Raw genomic sequence first — 18,216 nt, forward strand, 5'->3', positions numbered from 1 at the left:
GAAATTCATGAAGATTTGTCCTCCCTTATGTTCCAAACATTCCCTTTCGTTTCAAGGTGAAACTGAACATATGGCTCCATTTGTTTGGTCCGAGTCTTAAAGGTGTAATATGTAAGAATTTTGGTCGAAAACGCTCAAAACTAAAATTATCAACGGAATGTGAAGGAACAATGTGCGTATGTGCTCACTGCTAACAGCACAGCTGACCGAGTTAACTGGCAAATGGCAGCTACAGTTAGCGGTTACTCTGGAGAGACGCTGTCCCATATTTGTGCAGTTTGAATTCGACAGGTGGCCAGGTCTTACTTATTACAACTTCCCCAAAAAAACAACTTCATGAAAGCTTATGTATTTCTTAATTTCTTCTCGATCGAAAGAGTACTGTAAAATTATGTTCGAAGTTGTTCATCTGTGTTGTGCCAGATAGTGGACTCAGTTTCTGAACAAACATTAGCAGCTGTCGCACTGAGACGAGGCACTCGAGAACGTGCAGACACATCCTTTGGACTGTTGTGAAAAAAACCTGACCCGTGTCCTGTAGCATTAAACGACTAAAACAAACTGTCGACAGGCTTGTGTAGGCAACCGAGAGAGACGGGGAGGTCTAATTTTTCTTGTCACGTTACAATCCGCTCATAAATGACCAATAAATAAGTGATAAATACATAACATAGAGCCCCTTTAATGCTGTGATCCGTTACCTGGAAACACTTGTGGTATAGTTTCTGGGTGATAATGCTGAATCATGGCAATGCTAAAGAAAGTAAGCACTTCATTCACAGAGGCTTCAAATTTCAGAACAAGTTTTTAAATGCCCTTTAGAAAGAGTGAACTGATTGGCCTATTTCCCATATAAATGTCACTTACCACAATTATCGTCTTTCTTTCATCGGCCGCAGGAATAACACGCCTGTGAAGCTTCTCATGTGCTGCTAACCAACACAAGCATTAGGAAACGGCTTCATCAGACTCCGTTGACACTGTCAAGTACAATTCGTGCTCAGACAGGACAGTTTGTGTTGAAATAACATGGTGGCCCGTCTCTGTCACCTCTGCATCAGCTCTGGAGAAGATAAAATGAGCCTTTGTGCAGCCTGAAAACATTTGTTGTCTATAAGATGTGGCACAAATGAAAAAGACTGCAGATAAAGCTGCAGAGCTGACCATGTGGGGTTTCAGGCACCTTCCACCTGTTAGTCTTCAGCAGCTCTTAGTGGTCACAGCTAAGGACTGCAAGGTGCTGCACAGCATTGCATACTTGCACACAATTTGAACACAATTGAAACCACCCTCTCAGTGTTAAAATGTTTGCACAGTTGTGCATGTGTGACATCAAAAGCTGTCAGTGGTACTGACATTAGATATGTTCCCTGAGCTAATGTGGGAAATATACTGTGCTGAGTGGAGCGACTGTTCCCAGAGGACTCCCACAGCACAAGGCTTTTATTTGATGGGGAAACAAATCCATGACAATTACAGTATTTGTTATGAGATTAGCTACACCTGTCCAACAATAACACCTGCCCACTCAAGTCTGTTTTTCTCTTCTGCTGGAGAGGAAAAGGATTGATAATGCAAAATTATGATGATTTAATCTGACATTTCATCATCCCCCCCAGATTGCCCAAACACTCGATCATATATAAATCATCGCCACACACATCACTGCAGTTACAGCTTGGCAGTTTCTAAGATCTTAGTTTATATCTTATAAATGATTCAGCGGCTCCATCATAGGCTCATCCGGTGGCTTTTACCGAGTGTTGGTCTGTGAGGTAAAAGGCGATGTTGTCAGAACACTTTCTCGTGTTCTGATTATGCTTGCGCAAAATATGTTTAACGTTTTAAACTCAGTGGGATTGCCCTGCAGATCACTGAAGAACCAGCGGATGACATGAAGAATTTGGGAAGTGAGATTTGTGGAGTGGCGCCTGTTGCGAGTTGTCCAGTCTCCAACATTATGAAATCAAATCAAAGTGGTTGCCATTATGTGATATGTGACACTGGCATTAGATCTTATTAGAGCACCAGCATCTCAGAGCAAAACAGATATGTGCATCCTTTCTTTGATGGAGTTGGGGGTTGTTTGTTTTCATTATGCTATCTAAAATGCATGTTTGATGCTTTCATATCTCTTTTGTAACAACACTATCACTATCGTTATACCTTATAAACCAGTTGGGCCACAGAAAATGACAGATTGAGATTAACACTAGCAGTTAAGATAGGCTGAACAGTGACGGTTGGATTTGCTCGCAGTATACAGTACACAAAATAAGCCTAACAGAAACGTCAGACCACCATGTTTTAACAATATGTCTTTAAACCTTAAGGTTACAGCTGAAAATGTCTCATTTCACACATCTCTCCGGTGGAAATCAACTACCAGTTGTCTGTTTAGTCTCACAAAAAGATCAGGACCCAGGTGGAGACGCAGCGACAGGCAGGTGAAGAAAAGAGAAGCGAGCTTTAATAACGAGAGCCATTGTCCAAAAAGTCAAGATCCAGGCTACGAAAAGGGCAGGCAGCCCAACTAACATAACAAGCTGGGCAAAAAAAATCCAAAAGACTAAAGAGAAATACAAAAACTGAATACAGAACAAACCAGGATGAGCCTCAGAGAACGCAGGGAGGCCAAACAGAAGACACAGAACTGACATAAGGAAAGTAGTGAGGGCAGAAGACAGGCTTGAATACACAGGGATGACTAACAAATGAAACACAGGTGTACGCAGAAAATAGGTGGGAAAGAGACAAAGACAGGAAGTGGAAAGTCAAAATGACACACATGAGGACCATCCATCCATCCATCCATCCTGTCCGTCATATGAGAAGGTTTCTCACCAGGCAGCCATGTTGAAAACGGACAGAGGCTCAAATTCCAAAACACACAAGAGGAAGTGTGATGTCATTGCCTGAGTTCAGGGCTTCTTATAAAATATATGTCAATGTGGTTACTAAATACTTGTTGAAATAATGCAGTCACCTAACCCAAGTATCACAATAGTAATGTATCTTGATTACTTTCTGTTCGACAGTATCGTTCTTCATTTAAAAATGATAAACCTGTTTGTAATCCCCCTTTTTTTTTGCTAAATGTATCTGTAATCCAATTACAATGTGCCTTCTGTAACTTGTATACAGTATACTGGTATAAAGTTACCTTTGTCCTAAATAGTTCTCTGCTATATTATTGATCTGCTATATTTATCCTTTAAGCTGCTGAATTGAGTAAGAAACAGTCTCCATGCTGCGGTCAGAAAGTTTGTCCAGGTCTCTCTTACATTAGTGTCGAAACGCCTCTTCTCTCTCTCGCTCACTAATAAAAACATAGTCGCTGGTTGATTCCAGGGGAAGTAACAGACATTTCCTGTCAGGCGAGCAGCACAAGGAGCTGGTTTGATAAGACAACAACATGCCCCTTCATCATCAACACCAAGAGTTTCTCCTCCATACACTCCACCTCTCGCTTCCTACGTCCCTCCCACGTTCGTCTGACTGCTCCTCCGGCCTCCTCATCCCCCTGTATTTCAACCTTACAGCAGTGAAGCCCCATTACTCAGCATGGACTCCAGACCCCCCAACCTGCCGCTGCTGCTGCTGCTCCTCACCAGCCTCCTCCACCTCTGTAAGGGCCCGCTGTTGTGCAAGGATGTTCTTTCAGTTTGACCTAATTTCCTCTCAATTCTCACTTCTGTATTTTATCTTTCATTTCTCCAAACACAGGGCAAAGTGCCAGCGGACAGTCGTGTAAGTATAACTGCATCACACTTGTATTTGGAGTCTTGTTCAGTACTTGCTCTGGATGGCTGTGGTTGCTCCAGCGATGAGACAGTTTCAGGTTATCTGGTCCTCGTTGGATTAGAATAAAGCTATTTTTACCTCGCAGTTATTTTCTGCATGGAATGGGCATCGTATCATGCTCTCCTGGCCTCTTTGATATTTTCAAGTCTTTATAGTAAGATTCACTGAAGCTATTTTTGGCTGACACGGGTGAGGCTGAGTAATCTTTCAAATCAGCGTGAGTCTCAATGAACCTCCGGAATTTGAGGTTGCTTTCATGAATTTGAATAAAATGCTAATTTCTTTTTAGTTTATTGTCTTGTGTCAGGGTTTATCTGGTGCTCCTGGCTAAGTAAAGCCATGCAGTGTCTAAAAAAGAATAATTCAACACTCACCTGCTCAGAGTTAAAGAAAGTCGATACTGATGTCACTGGCATGTCTGTCTAGTTAGCTTAGCTTAGCATAAAGACTGGAAAGAGGGGGAGAATATAGATTGTGTCGAAGATGTGTCGAAGAAATCCACCCACCAGCACCTCAAAAGCTCACAGATTAAACAGAAAAGATCTTTGTGTGCTTTAGAGGTCCTGATAGGTGGATTTTATTAAAATGATTAATCAATTAGTTCTCAAATATCACATTCATTGTCAGCTATTTTTGACTTGGTTTGAGTAAGTGGTGGACTCAGGGTGTTTGATGGGGCAGAAATGAGAAAAATAAAAAAGGGCGCCAGCTGTGCACGTTGGGGTGCCAGTGCGCAGAAAATCGTGATATAGTTATAGTTAAGAGAGGGGTCCTCCTCCTTTGACAGTAAAGTAAATATATGTGGGTTTTGGACGAAACAGGATAATTGCGGACTTCATTTTGGGCTTTGGGAAACATGGATCGCCATCTTTCACCATTGTCTGGTGCAAAGAAATAATCAGACGATTGATAAAATAAACGTCAAGTTAATCAACAATTAAAATAATCATGTGTTGCAGAGAACCAGGCTAGCTATTTCCCCCGTTTTCTGTCAGTGTGCTAAGCTAACTTACACGGCTACTGGCTGTAGCTTCATTTGTAGCGTACAGACATGAGAGTGGTGTCACTCTTCTCATCTACCTCTCTGCTAGAAAAATCAAATAAGCATATTTCCAAAAATCTGAACTATTTATAAACTATTCCATTAAAATGCTATTACTTGCATGTGTTCTTTGACGGTTTGAACTCAAGTCAACCATTTTTTTTTCCCCCCCAGAAAAACCTAGTAGGTGGATCTTGAGTTTTGCCAAACTTCTATTTTTCAAACTGAACTGAACTTTCTCAGTCTGCAGTGGCAGAATTAACACAGTCGTTCACTGCTGAGTGAGTCCAAACTAACAGCAGTACTTGCGGCAGGTTACACTGTGCTGTTGTTGCTGAAGGAGAGCAGAAGATGGGATAAATCAACACAGCTCTCCCAGCAGGGGCAGAGAGGGCCAGACACTGCTTGTGGAGGCTTTTTCCTTTCCTTCAGCTGCTCCTGCTTACACTGCAGTCGACTGATGGCCTGGGAGTGCCTTCCTCCAGACTTATTATGGAGAGAATAACCCACCCTGACTCCTGTGTTGTATCACAGGCTCAGTCCCTCATGTTGGTTTTTCATAAACAAGACATGCAGACCTGACATTACGTCGCCCTAATTAATTTGCACATGTGTCATTTGGATCTACAGCATACATTATAGATGCCGTTGGGCTCGCAATCCTACCCGGCAGCACAGTTCAGCGTGGGACGCCGGTGACAATAAGCTGCAAGGTCACAGTCATTCACGACAACATCTCCAACCTGACACACACCTTCCAGCTCAAACAGGACGACTATGTCATTCACTCGTCGACCACCACCGAAGACTCATTCGTGTATGAGCTCAACCCCGCCAGGGCAGCAGACTCGGGGAACTATGAGTGTCGAGTCACTGTCAAGGAAAAGAGCAGATCCAGCTTCAGCCAAAAACTCGACGTCACAGGTAAAGCTGAAGATTTATTTGTTTCCAAAAAATCCTGGTTCCTAGGGGAAGTACAATATACATGAAATATGCTATAATAAACGCTGATGGTGGGGGAGGGGGGGAGTCAACATAAAATAGTTGGACAAAATCTGGGGTATTTCTTTCCACTTGATTAATAATTCACATTACTGCCAAACATTTTCTTCTGCAAGAGAGAGAGGATTTTCAGCCTTCTTCAATATTAAAAAACATTTTAGACACCTAAAGTTTTCTTGAGTTAAATTTAAATCAAAGTGAACATTCTGTATGTGTTATTTTCTAAAAGTTATGCCATGAAAATGCCTCAATTTTTACCTTAATATCTTGGTTTTGGGTTCAAGGAATTAGACATGATAGCGAGCAAACATGCCGTAGAAACAATATTGCTAGTCATTTATTTCTTAAGAGATAAGAAATGTACATTTCAGCATATCAACAAAAAGATCTTTTGAATTAAAAAATAGTGTCAGGAAGTTTCAGGAAACCATTAGACAATAATCACACAGCGGTCATTGTCTTCTGACGTCACACTCAGGGTGGGAAGCTCAAATGTCATACTGTTGTGCTCTAGGGGGTCCCTTCAGAGGGACTTTGGACCATATTTTAGGGTAAACAGCTAAAGTTAGCATCCAATTCTATTCATTCTAGCTAATGTAACTGTTTGATATGATACTGATTACGCGATACGATTAGGAAAGCTGTAAATTGATTCATAAATATTAACACACGTAAACTTGGAAGTGAACCAAGCGGAATGTAATGAAAAGGTTATTTTAGCTAAGAAGTGGTTAAATGCTAACACCAGCTAACAGCTTATCAGGTGTGTTGTTTAACCTTGAAATAGGCCGAAGGTGCCTCCAGATTTGTCATATCCATCAATCAATTGAAAAGCCATTAATACAACATTTCGTCAGACTACCTAAGTTCATGTGATTTGCAGCCCGCAACAGAACTGCATTACATGCAGCATTCAAGTTTCCCACCCTGAGCTTTCGGTTGGAGGAAAATGGCCGCCGTGCCATTAAGGTCCACGGGTATGGCACTTTAAATTGTAATTGTCTGTAGTGATTCAAGAATGTTCTGTGACCCATGCATTTTAAAACGTGTAAACATTCAGTGACATTTTGGCAATAGTCTACAACCATAATACTACATTATAGTACTATACATACTATACATATAATACTATACATTCCAGATACCAGGGCAGCTCACATCCTATTATACAGTTTATGAACGAAGAGAATCTGTATATTGACTGACGGTTGTCCTATTGTGTTTTCCTCTCCTCAGGCCTGCAGACCCCCATTCTCTATTTGGATAACACCTCACCGTATGAGAATGATGAGTTCACAGCCAACTGTAGTGCTCCAGATGAGAAAGGACCCCTCACCTTCAGCTTTTACCAGAGATCTAGAACCGGAGCGCCTCAGAAAATAAAGCAGCCGGCGTCCACTGGGAACTGGTCCGAGACCACGCTGGTCTTGAGAGAGGTTAAGGACAGCTTCCTGTACTGCGACTATGAGATTAATCTGGTTTCTGGGGCCAGGCGCTCCAACCGCAGCAGTGAGATTCAAGTGATAGTCAAAGGTGATTAGATCTGTTGGGTCACCAAGAACAGATCTGATTGATAAAGAAAGGATGTATGATTGATTTGTCCGAGTTGTGTCTTGCAGCACTCCACATTGCTCCGGTCATGAATGTGCTGCCTAACTCAACTGTCTATGAGGGTGAAATATTGGAGGTGGTCTGTAGAGTGATTAATCCTCTGAAGAACATTGAGGTATTCCTGACGACAGACCGGAGGATCCTCAAGCAAGCCAAAGTCGCCCTTAGTCATCAATTCACTGCACAGGAAGGCGACTCTGGGGAGCTTGTGTGCAAGGCAGTGTGGGGCAGTGTGCAAAAAGAAACCTATCAAACAATTACAGTCAGAGGCAAGAACCGCATATTCTGTCTAATATGACATTTAGTACCCTATTATCAAGTTAAGTTCAAAGCTTTTTCTATTCTCAAACATACCACATATACATTATGTAATGTTTGATTTGTTCCATCCCACTCCAACAGAGCTGTTTTCGAAGCCACGCCTGACTGTGAACCCCATTGACATATTTGAGGGAGACCGCTTGACACTGGCCTGCTCTGTACCCAGTTACGCTCGAGACAAGATCGACATCAACAGCATGCGCTTCTCCATTTACAGAGATAACGTCAAAGTCACCGACCAAAAGACATTCATCACTGAGGCACACCCTTCAAAAAATGGCAACTACACCTGTAAAGTGCATGTGGCTTCTTTAAGACAAAATTTTGTGAAAGAAAGCCAAAAGGTTGTTGTTAAAGCAAAAGGTGAGTCATAAAATTTAATGAATTTACCATTAATTTGTAATTAATTTTGTAATGGTATTCATGATTCCCAGATGATTAATCTGTATGACTTATGCTCATCCAACTTTTTTTTCTATTGCCGCAACAAGAATAAACATTTTCATTTTCCTTTGAATTATCTTGTTAACTATTGGATAGATTGCCTAAACTGTAGTTCCAACATCCATGTTTCTCACAGGATTAACTGTAATCACTTTGATGATTTCCTAACTTTTCATTTTGTACCAATGGGTTAGGAAAATAGAGGAAAGAAGCAAAAGATTAAACTCAAGCTTTGGCCTATATAGCATGGATACAGTAGCAACGGTTATCGATGCCACCCAACTTATGTTAGCTAGCCACTATGGCCACCTTAGCAGTATGTTAGCATACTGCTAAACTACTCTTGATAGCAAAATCAATAGTGATCATGTTGGACGTTTTTCCTGCTTACCATGAGCAGCTTATTAGCGTTGAAAGCATGTTAGCATACTGGTATTAGCATTTAGCTTGAAGCACCACTGTGCCAAGGCACAGCCACACAGGGATGCTAGCTTGTCTGCAGACAAGAAGTCTTGTTTAACTTTGTCTTGTTCTGTTGACTAACTGGTTAATTGGTCGATCCCCAGTTCCTGTTTCTAAACCCGTGCTGAGTGTGGTGGGGGGTACACTGGTGTTGGGAAAGCCTTTCCAGCTGCTCTGTCACAGTGACAGTGGCACTCTACCCATCATGTACACCCTATTCAGCCCGAACAGGGTGGTTGAATCCATGGAGGTGAGCCACCCGGGGCAGCAGGCCATCTTTAACACCTCAGCAGTCAACAAGAGATCAGACGTGGACACGTTCCTTTGCCATGCCAGAAACAGTCCACAGGGGACAACTGTGACAGAAACAGGGCAGCTGCTACGTTCAACCAAGATAATAGGTGTGTTCGATGCAGGAATGATGACAACGCATTCAAGCAAATTGATGCTAACTTGGTCTAACATATATTTTCTACACAGAGCCTGTGTCAAAACCAGTGTTGAGCATACTCCCCAGCATGGGGGACGTGTCTGAGGGGCAGGACGTGACTCTGGTTTGCTCCGTTCGGAGAGGCACTCTTCCCATCATCTTCACCTGGTACCACACTGAGACAGAAGGAGCTATTCTCACTTTCAAGACCTTTGAGAAAATGGAATCATCCTACAAGATCAGCAATGTGAGAGGAAACCACCAAGGGCAATACTACTGTGTTTGCACCAATCCGGCAAAAGGAACCGAAAAAAGTGCCACTGTCACAATCAGAGGTGTGTTTTCTTTAGACTAATACGGCGTCCGGTCAGTGCTGACTTTAATTCAACTTTTGCATGATTATTACCTAAAAATTGCTGTCTATGTGTACCCAGACATCTATACCCAATAGATATTTAAATCTATTCTACAGTGAAGCTGGCTGGCTGGAAGAAAGGTCTTATCGCAGCCTTCTGCATCCTGCTCATACTGGGATTGATCCTTGTTCTCGCCTTTACAAGACGTCTCCTCCGATTCAAGAGGAAAACTGGCGAGCTGTCAGTGTGAGCATCATTTCTCATGTTCTTATCATAAGCCAGTGTTTTGAAGCTAATGTGAATTACAAGGTTATGTAGCATGGAGACGCCTGTGCGGCTTCCTGTTTTAACAAGCTGATTGAGTTTTGTGTCCACCTCGTCTCAGGAAGTCAGTCAGCACCAAGGCGGAGAGACTGAGCCTCACCCAGGCGGAGGTCAATATGGCTGCCAATGGTAACATTTGTAATACTGATACAGTACGAATACTGAGCTGCAACTTGTACTATGAACAAAACATGCTTTATTTAACTTATTTAAATTGTAAAAGCAGTTGCATACAACAGATTGTATCAATTAAGCAACTGAGACTGTTTCTGTCCTCTTTGTGTAGTCACTCCAGGCATCATGGGAAAGAGTGTTTGGAGTGAACATGTATCAGGCTCTGGTGAGTAGAGTGTATATACAGTTTTTGACTTTATTAAAATTTCTATCCAGCAGTGATGCTGGTGTTATTCTGTATTGTTCTTGTTGTCAGCAAATCCCATGAAAACAGCAATGAATCCAGCACTGTTAGTCTCTCTCTCAATAGCCTTCTTATTGACTTCCCTATCCTGTCTGATAGCCTCAGCCCCGAGCCTATTGGTTCCTACTGAAGACGTAAATCTTGAAGGAGTCAAGTTCATTGTTCTTTTAAAAAAAAAAGAGAGAAAAAAAAAGGCTCAGTCATTTCCCATACACAAATCCTGGGAAGTTACTGGGAGGTGAAGTGAAAGATTTTCTACTTCTACCTTTGCTTTCTCTCATGTCATGGCAGTATTAAACTTTGGAAACAACACAAACCTTTACTTCATGAGTGCCTGACTGAAACCATACTTATATGGATTCCCTGTCTGTGCAGAAGGTCGAAAAATAATTATTGTACATCTAATTTTTGATCAATTAATTATTATCACAGTAATTTGAAGCTGTTAACATTCATAACATTCAGCCACTTCATCTCCAGTTTGTGCACTAGCAAATGTTGCTAACGTTAGCTGACGTTGGCTGGCAAACGGTAGTTGATAGAGCTAACGCTAGCAAGCAAACGTTTACATTGCGAATGCTAGCTAACTAACATTAGGGCCGTACAGTATGCTGGGTGCATACTATAGAACTCAGCCATTCTTGCTTTTTTTCCACACAACATGGCAACTACCAAGACTGTTGATAGCTAATGACACACGGATACCATATGATACCAAAAACGTTATACTATTGGCTGACAAACCTTGTTAGAAGCTGGAACTGATCACCAGGAACATGTCGACCAGTGCAACAGTGTGGATCATTGATGACAATGGAGCTCTGTGGCACCCACCGTGGAAAATGATAAATTAGACTTAGACAAGCAGACGAAGAATGGTTGTAAGCTCAGTTGCTGATTGTAGTTTTATTAGAAAATATAAATTATCACCAGGCATATCCTTTAAATATCACTTAATATGACTGTAACACTGTTTGATTAACAATAATTTGCAAGGTTAAAATTTTATGTTTGCTGCTGTGTTGCACTGCAGAGTCTGATGACCAGAACAGTGTGACCTCTCCAGACAAGGCGGAACCTCAATACACTGAGGTGCAGATCAGACAGGCAGACCCTAACAAAGGTAAGACTACGGCTGATTTTTAGATATTTTTTAATGTCTACATTTTGATCTTATAAACAGACAAAAATAATTACGCATTTGTTTTGACAGCTCTGGTGAAAAAGGGCACAGACACGGTGTACAGTGAAGTGCGGAACTCCAAGCAAGGTACGACTAACATCCTGCTCTTCATTCAAATCTCCCCTCGCGTTAGTGTGGTGAGAGAAATTGGGCCACGGAAAAAAGAAAAGCGACAGGAAACAGGACTCAACTGTAAACATCTGCATTGTTAGCGAAAGAATGTCCTATTAAAACAGAAGGCCCAGTCGTCAGGTGTCCACTTCCTGCTTTCGTCAAAGAGCACTTCCTGTTCTAACAATCAGAGCCAAACTGTGTGTGCATCCGTAAAGACTGAGTGAGCAACGCGCTCCATTGTTTGGCTCTCATGAGGGAAACTCTCGTCCATTGTTTAGTCATTGGCTCCTAATAACTCCCAACAGCTTAAATGTCAGACGTATTTACACCAACAATGATGCAGCAGGAGTGAAGGAAAGCACAAAATCAGACATGTTTTCTTCTTCTTTTAGATTTGTTTCCAGATAAAGACTGTATTAGCATGTACATATTGGTGCAAGTGTGTGCGACATGATAAGCTTCCAGTTCCCTGGGATGCGGGAGCTTGTTCACGGGAGTGCTGGCGACTAAACAAGCCCTCTTTTAATCCTCTGACCCCCTTTTCGAGTTTCCTGAGCCTGTTGTCTTGCTTTGTCTTTGCAGGTGCTCCAGTGCCAGCTGATGGCGTAAGTAAAAATGTGCACATCATCATACAGTGCATGCACAAACCACCAAGCGGCACACACACTCATGAGTCTGTCGTGTCTTTGTTTAGAGAGGCCTGTCACAGGTACACACAGTGCGATAAACGGAAACCCTGTGGAGTCAGTTTTTATTGTTTGTAGACAGGTAACTCAAAGTATTGATAATCCTGTAAAGAATTTATTGTACTCTTTTGTAAATATGTGATCACTTATTAAGAATTATGTGGGAAGTGGCCTTGAAAGATTGTGCAATTTGGCTCGACTTGTGTTCAATTGTAACAGTTTTTCTGTTGCAATACAAAGCAGGTCAAGTGAACATACAGAAATGAGTCTACAGGCCCGGTTAACCACATAGAGTTAATTAAGGAAACTATTACAGATACATAATAATATGTTTTTACTTATAAGGTTTTCCGAAAAATCGACAGTTACTCTACTTATTAAGCTAACAAAGTAAAAGTCTCATAACTTTGTCTCACGCCCTTTCTTTGAGGTTGTAAATGTCTGCCAGTCAGTCAGTTAATTCAGCAACACTGAGACCGACTGTTATGAGGTTTTAGCATTTAGCATTAGCTACAAATATTCATGGTCCACAGAGGATGAATCCTAATAATTTGGTGAACACCAATCAGCTCATTTCATCATCAACACTTTGGCTTGTGACTAAAAATACTAAACATTTCCATCAGCCTCAACCGTACGTTGTGTTTAGTGCTAACTGGTAAATGTTAGCACGTAAACATGCTAAATTCATCTTGATGGCACACATTCTTCCCGCTAAATGTCAGCCGCGTGTTAAAGTGAAACTCTCGCCAAAAGCAACCGAGGCTTTATTTGCGATTGAATATGAGTCAAACCTTCGTGTAAAAGCATAATTACGAGGGTAGAGGCACTTTTAAGATTTACCGTATTTGCGTTTTCGGGCACGTTAATTTTGAACAGGAGTGCTCGGGGCAGAGATACGATGGCATCAAAGTCGCTATTTTTAGAATAGTAAGAAGGCTTGACACAACATGAAACTTTGCTAGAGATTTTTATGCCATCGTATTCCTGCCCCTAGCACTCCTGTTCAAAATTAGCGTGCCCGAAAACGCAAATACGGTGCCTCTTTTGTTGTAATTATGCTTTTACACTAAGGTTTGACTCATATTCAATCGCAAATAAAGCCTCAGTTGCTTTTTGGCGAGAGTTTCACTTTAACGTTGCAGTTGAAAGCATGTTAGCAACACATTGTTAGCATTTTGCTGCTGTTCTGCTAAAAGTCAAAATACTGTATTGTCCTTGAGAGTGTTAGTATATTGTTGTTAGTATTTCACTTAAAGCACCCCTGTGCCAGAGAAGCCTACATCCTCACAGAGCTGCAAGCATGGCTGAAGGCTAAACGCTTGTTTCAGTGCAGTTTGTACCAGTTATATTGTTTTTTTGTTGTTGTTTTTCATTCAACTTTAAGACATTATAAGAAAAGTTTTATGAAATAACAGACTTGTAAAATGAAGCGTCGCAATTTATATTAGGGGGTTTTTGTTTTGCTCTCATGGTGACAGATTGTTTTATACCTCAGAAACTGTAACTCTTGTTGTTTATCTGCATATTCGCTCTACTTTGTTCATGTCTATCTATCTATCTATCTATCTATCTATTTATCTGTCTGTCTATTAAATCACAGACAGATAATTATAAAATTGGACATAATGCCACTCTCAAAAGTTTATAAAAAAAAGAATTTAAAAAAATCTTGCTTGCAATAAGTCTAAAAATCTGCAAATGGAACAAAATTCCCATTTATATCACTGAAATGCTACTTTTTTAGTTGATCGTCTCTTGTATCTATTGTATGAGATATATTTGTTAAACATACTTTGTTAGATTTTTTGTTTTTTACAGTGAAGCTGTCTTTCTGTCATGCTGATCGATCTGTTCCTTCACACGGGCATCACATTTATTTTTTTGTCCCTTCTCGGCAGGGGTCAGTGGAGTATGCACAGCTGAATCATGATGCGGATCACCACGGTGACCATGGTTACCATGGGGACCACAGCACCCAGGATGACCACATAGACGAGATTGACAGCCGTGTCGACAACAACACTGTAACTATGGAGAATGAAAACATGACCCAAAGCCAGACTGTTGACTGACCAACAAGAATATTTATTCCCTTATTTATCCGGCTCCTTAATGCAGCTGGAGTGTTGGTGCTGAAAGACCTTAAACACCCCGAAGCAACTAGGTCACGTTTGTATTTTTATAACACTTCGTGATGAAAGGTCCAATACTGTTAATTCACATGCTTTTGTCTTTGAAGGGCAAATAAAATGTTTTCTGTTAAGAGTTATTCTCTTTCCTTCACTGGTTTGTTTTCACAGAGAGAGGATGTGTGTTGTGACCACAAAGGAAAAGACATTCAAGTCTATATCCTCCCACTGTGGCAGCGGTGACAGTATGTGAATAGGAAGAGAGGTCTTTGAAGTGAGCGGAGCTGTGATGTTGCCTCTTTAGTGGCGAGGCTGGGAGAACATGCGTCAGCCCCCTCTGCCGCTGATCTGTCAGCGCTCTCTGCAAAAACCAGCATAGGACAGACCTCAGGCAGCGCCGCGTGGAAACTTAGTGCCATCTGGCTGCGATCTCTCTCACTGTGAGAAGGGCTCTCACTCATTGTGTGTCAGGAGATATCGCTTTCATTTTTCCAATATCTAACGATTAATTGAATGATATAACATGAACAGATTCAAGGTCCCCACGCACCAGATACGTTTGGCAGCTTCACATCCATAAAGATTTAAGCTTTGAACATAATGCAACACTACTGTCTGCGCGTTAGAGCTATATGTTGTATATACTTGGTAGATGAAACAAGCAATGAAATTAACGATTATTTTCCTTGGATGGACTGCTAATGATACCTTTCTGTATTAATTGAAACATTTTACCATTACATTTCTGAAAAAAGAATGTCTGTAACAATTTCCCCAAAGCTCAGGGTGATTTCTTCCGAAAAAAAAAAAAGTGATTTATCCAAACTCAAAGATATTCAATTTACATAATAGGAAACAGATTAAAGCAGCGACGTTTCACCTTTGAAAAGTTGGAACCAGAGACAACTTCAAAAGACCAAACAACTTCAAGCTTTAAAATGGTTGTTAAAGTTGTTTCTTGAAAGACTAATTGACTAATGGCTTTACGCTTATGATAAATTATCACGAATACACAATTTGTATCTGCCAGCCTCTTTAACTACAACTCTGAGATGCATCAAACGTTCACATCATTGCAGTGAATGCAAAACGAAAAACGTATTCTTCTTCATGTCTTCTTTTATTTGATAATATGTGGTGTCTTTAAAAGGATATAATATTATATATTCATATAAAATATTCACCCATAATGTGACACTGTTCAACAACAATGTTAAACTAACAGCAGCATTGGTATTAAACTAAAAGGCTGACAAAACCTGCACAATATCTCCTTTCCCACCTGAAGGTGACGGCTGTGCGACATGAGTAAAACTTCAAAGATGCAGGTCTGTCCTCGCAGCTGATTATGTAATTTCTTCTTGAGGACTTTTTTCACTTCAACACTGTCTGGCATCAAAATAAATGGGGGAAAATGCCCCCAAAATACTGTGGAAGTGTGCACTGACAAAAGGAATCAGGCAACAGGCTGACATTTCACTGCGGCCCTGAGGGTCAACACACAACAACATTTCAAAAGACAGAATGTTTCTGAGGTGTCACTGTGTTTTCTGAATCGCTCTATTTATACCCTCAGGGCCACCGTAACATTTTGATTAGACGTACTGCAGGAGGAAAATCACAGATGTTACTTGTGACGTTAACGATGGCTCAGCTCTGTTCAAGTGTCGCAATAAGCCGTGGCAGTGAGCCAACATGAATAATACCAGTACCCTGAAACCTGATCCTGAAAATCAAAATAACTCACTACATTAACTCGGGTACTGTGCTTACATGTGACTTTATTTAGTGCTGCTGTAGAAGACGACTCTAATGCATTTATCTGACAGCTGGAGAATCTAGTTACTCTAGATTCAGTTTTTACAAACAAAACATGATCAGTTTGATCAGATTTGATACTGTGCTTCAAATGAAACACTAAATAAAGTATTTAAAGGGTAGCTACACCAATTTTACACAGTAAAGTGTGTGAATAGGTCTTGGCGACGACAACTGCATATGGGGAATAAAGTAGTATAACGCTTTTTGGGGCTCCAGAGGAAGCTGCGTGTAATCTGATAAATTGCCTCCAGTGATGTCACCCCAGTCGCTAAGTTGCATTATGGGTAAGTAGGCACAAGGGTTTGAAAAGGAAGAAGAATGTGCGAAATAGAAAAAGGTGGTGTTCCTGCTTCTGTTGTATCCATTTTGATTATTTGCTGTTAATGAGTCCATAATGGGCCCTCAAGAGTTCCGGTGCTCTTGAGCATTGAACTGCTGTTAAGAAACCCTGGGGTCTATATCACCCATGATGCAACATTGCCACTGAGTGACATCATTAGAGGCAATTTATCGTGTAATTACAAAAAATAATCTGCCATGTAATTACTCCCTTGGCGCCAAAAAAGTCCTTATACTACTTTTTTCACATGTGCAATAGTCAGCCATACTTGATTTTATCATTTACACCTGTGCTTTACCTGATATGACACAAGATTTCTTCCATCAAAAGGCACATGTACAAATAAATAAGTTTTTCCTCTATAACTGTGTATTCCTATTGTCACACAAATGTTTGATATCCTTTGATTGTCGTGGTTTAAGATGGCCTGACCCCGTTTCAAGCACCTGCAGATGTCAAAGAGTTGCAGATACGATGGTTTCACATGTCAGCAGGTATAAGGGGACCTGAATTCTAGGGCATACATTGAGTTCACCCAGTTCACTTCGACTGCTGCCGACAGAATGGATTATGAGGATCTGCCTTTTGACAGGAAGCTCTTATGAACACTGAACAGCGGATCAAATCCCTGTGCGTGTCTGTGACACCTGACACCAGAGCTAACAGCCTGCCACCAACCCACGCACTTTCATCTCCATTCTTAGCACAGACGAAACGTATAGATCGGCCCGTGGGGGAGATGAAGTGTTCATCTTCATTATCTGCCTGCCCCTGGTCCGTCCATACTCTCGTGTTTGTACGTCAGATTCACAGAAACGTCTAATCTCTCGTGCTCCACCACCTCTGCGCTGCTATCGCGCTAAGTCTCCATGAATGTGTGCACAATATGTGACACCGGGGCGTGGTGCAATATTTCCAGGGTTTGCACCGTTCCCTCAGGCCTGCCGAGCTCTCGTATGCAGATTGATTTGGCCTCTGCGAGCTCCTCAGAGGTATCTATGAATGGATACGAGGTGCCAAAACGAAAATTCACCCCTGCTCTGAGGATAGCCGACTCATGCTTTATTAATCATATTACTTAACCAGGGGGCCGGCCTTGACAGGAGGGAACAGCATATTCTGACACACAGGAACTGATACTGCTGTGTTACATAAATATCAGGAGTAATACAGTATCAGGGATGTTAGAAATAGGCTGCTGGAGTATAATTTAACAGCACAGCCTTAAGTCGCATTAGTTTTATTTTTTTGATGACCAAAAGACAAAACCACAGATTTTCTCTAACACCCATCTTATCTAGTGTGTGTGTGAGTGTGTGTGTGTGTGCGTGCATGTGTGCGTGAAAGTGATGATGGAGTGCATTGAGTGCATTCTCTCCTCAGACGTCTCACACTTTGCCCAAGCATGGTGCTGCTCTGCCAGATCATAACTGCTGTCAAGGAGGAAGAAGGTGGATTTACTGCTGTTCCCAAAAGCCGTGGCGTGTGTCAGACCTTTGGGATCCCTGTTACAAGTCGGCTCCCGCCGCCAACCGAAGGGGCGTAACGCAGTCACATGATAAGTTCTTCTGGTGTCAATAGTAACTAAAGAAAGAGGCTCGGTTATGTATAAGGTGATGAATCGCTTTTACAGGGCTCGGTCTGTACCCTCTTTATTACTGCATGTACACTGTTGGTGTCGCAGGCACGTAACCCGAGCCAGCTCCTCCTGTATCTGGAGCAGAAC

The 18,216-nt window shown here is 41.5% G+C and overlaps 1 protein-coding gene across 3 annotated transcripts; it reads left to right on the plus strand.

The window, feature by feature from the left end:
- Positions 1-3,400: 3,400 nt before the first annotated feature.
- pecam1a (platelet and endothelial cell adhesion molecule 1a) lies at positions 3,401-14,469 on the plus strand. 3 transcript variants are annotated; one of them, XM_030408948.1, is made up of 15 exons: positions 3,401-3,628; positions 3,727-3,750; positions 5,477-5,770; positions 7,085-7,381; positions 7,468-7,728; positions 7,862-8,143; positions 8,791-9,087; positions 9,167-9,451; positions 9,589-9,718; positions 9,858-9,925; positions 10,083-10,136; positions 11,248-11,337; positions 11,428-11,484; positions 12,094-12,116; positions 14,099-14,469. In XM_030408948.1, exons 1-15 carry the CDS (start codon positions 3,565-3,567, stop codon positions 14,270-14,272), a joined length of 2,400 nt encoding a protein of 799 aa, XP_030264808.1. In that variant the 5' UTR covers positions 3,401-3,564; the 3' UTR covers positions 14,273-14,469. The 3 variants fall into 3 exon arrangements, 2 of the variants coding, with proteins under 2 accessions (XP_030264808.1, XP_030264809.1); XM_030408949.1 differs by having other exon boundaries at positions 9,589-9,712; XR_003982828.1 differs by lacking the exon at positions 14,099-14,469 and having other exon boundaries at positions 9,862-9,925.
- The last annotated feature ends 3,747 nt before the right edge of the window (positions 14,470-18,216 follow it).

Source organism: Sparus aurata, chromosome 23 (assembly GCF_900880675.1).
Source record: "Sparus aurata chromosome 23, fSpaAur1.1, whole genome shotgun sequence".
Classification (NCBI taxonomy): domain Eukaryota; kingdom Metazoa; phylum Chordata; class Actinopteri; order Spariformes; family Sparidae; genus Sparus; species Sparus aurata.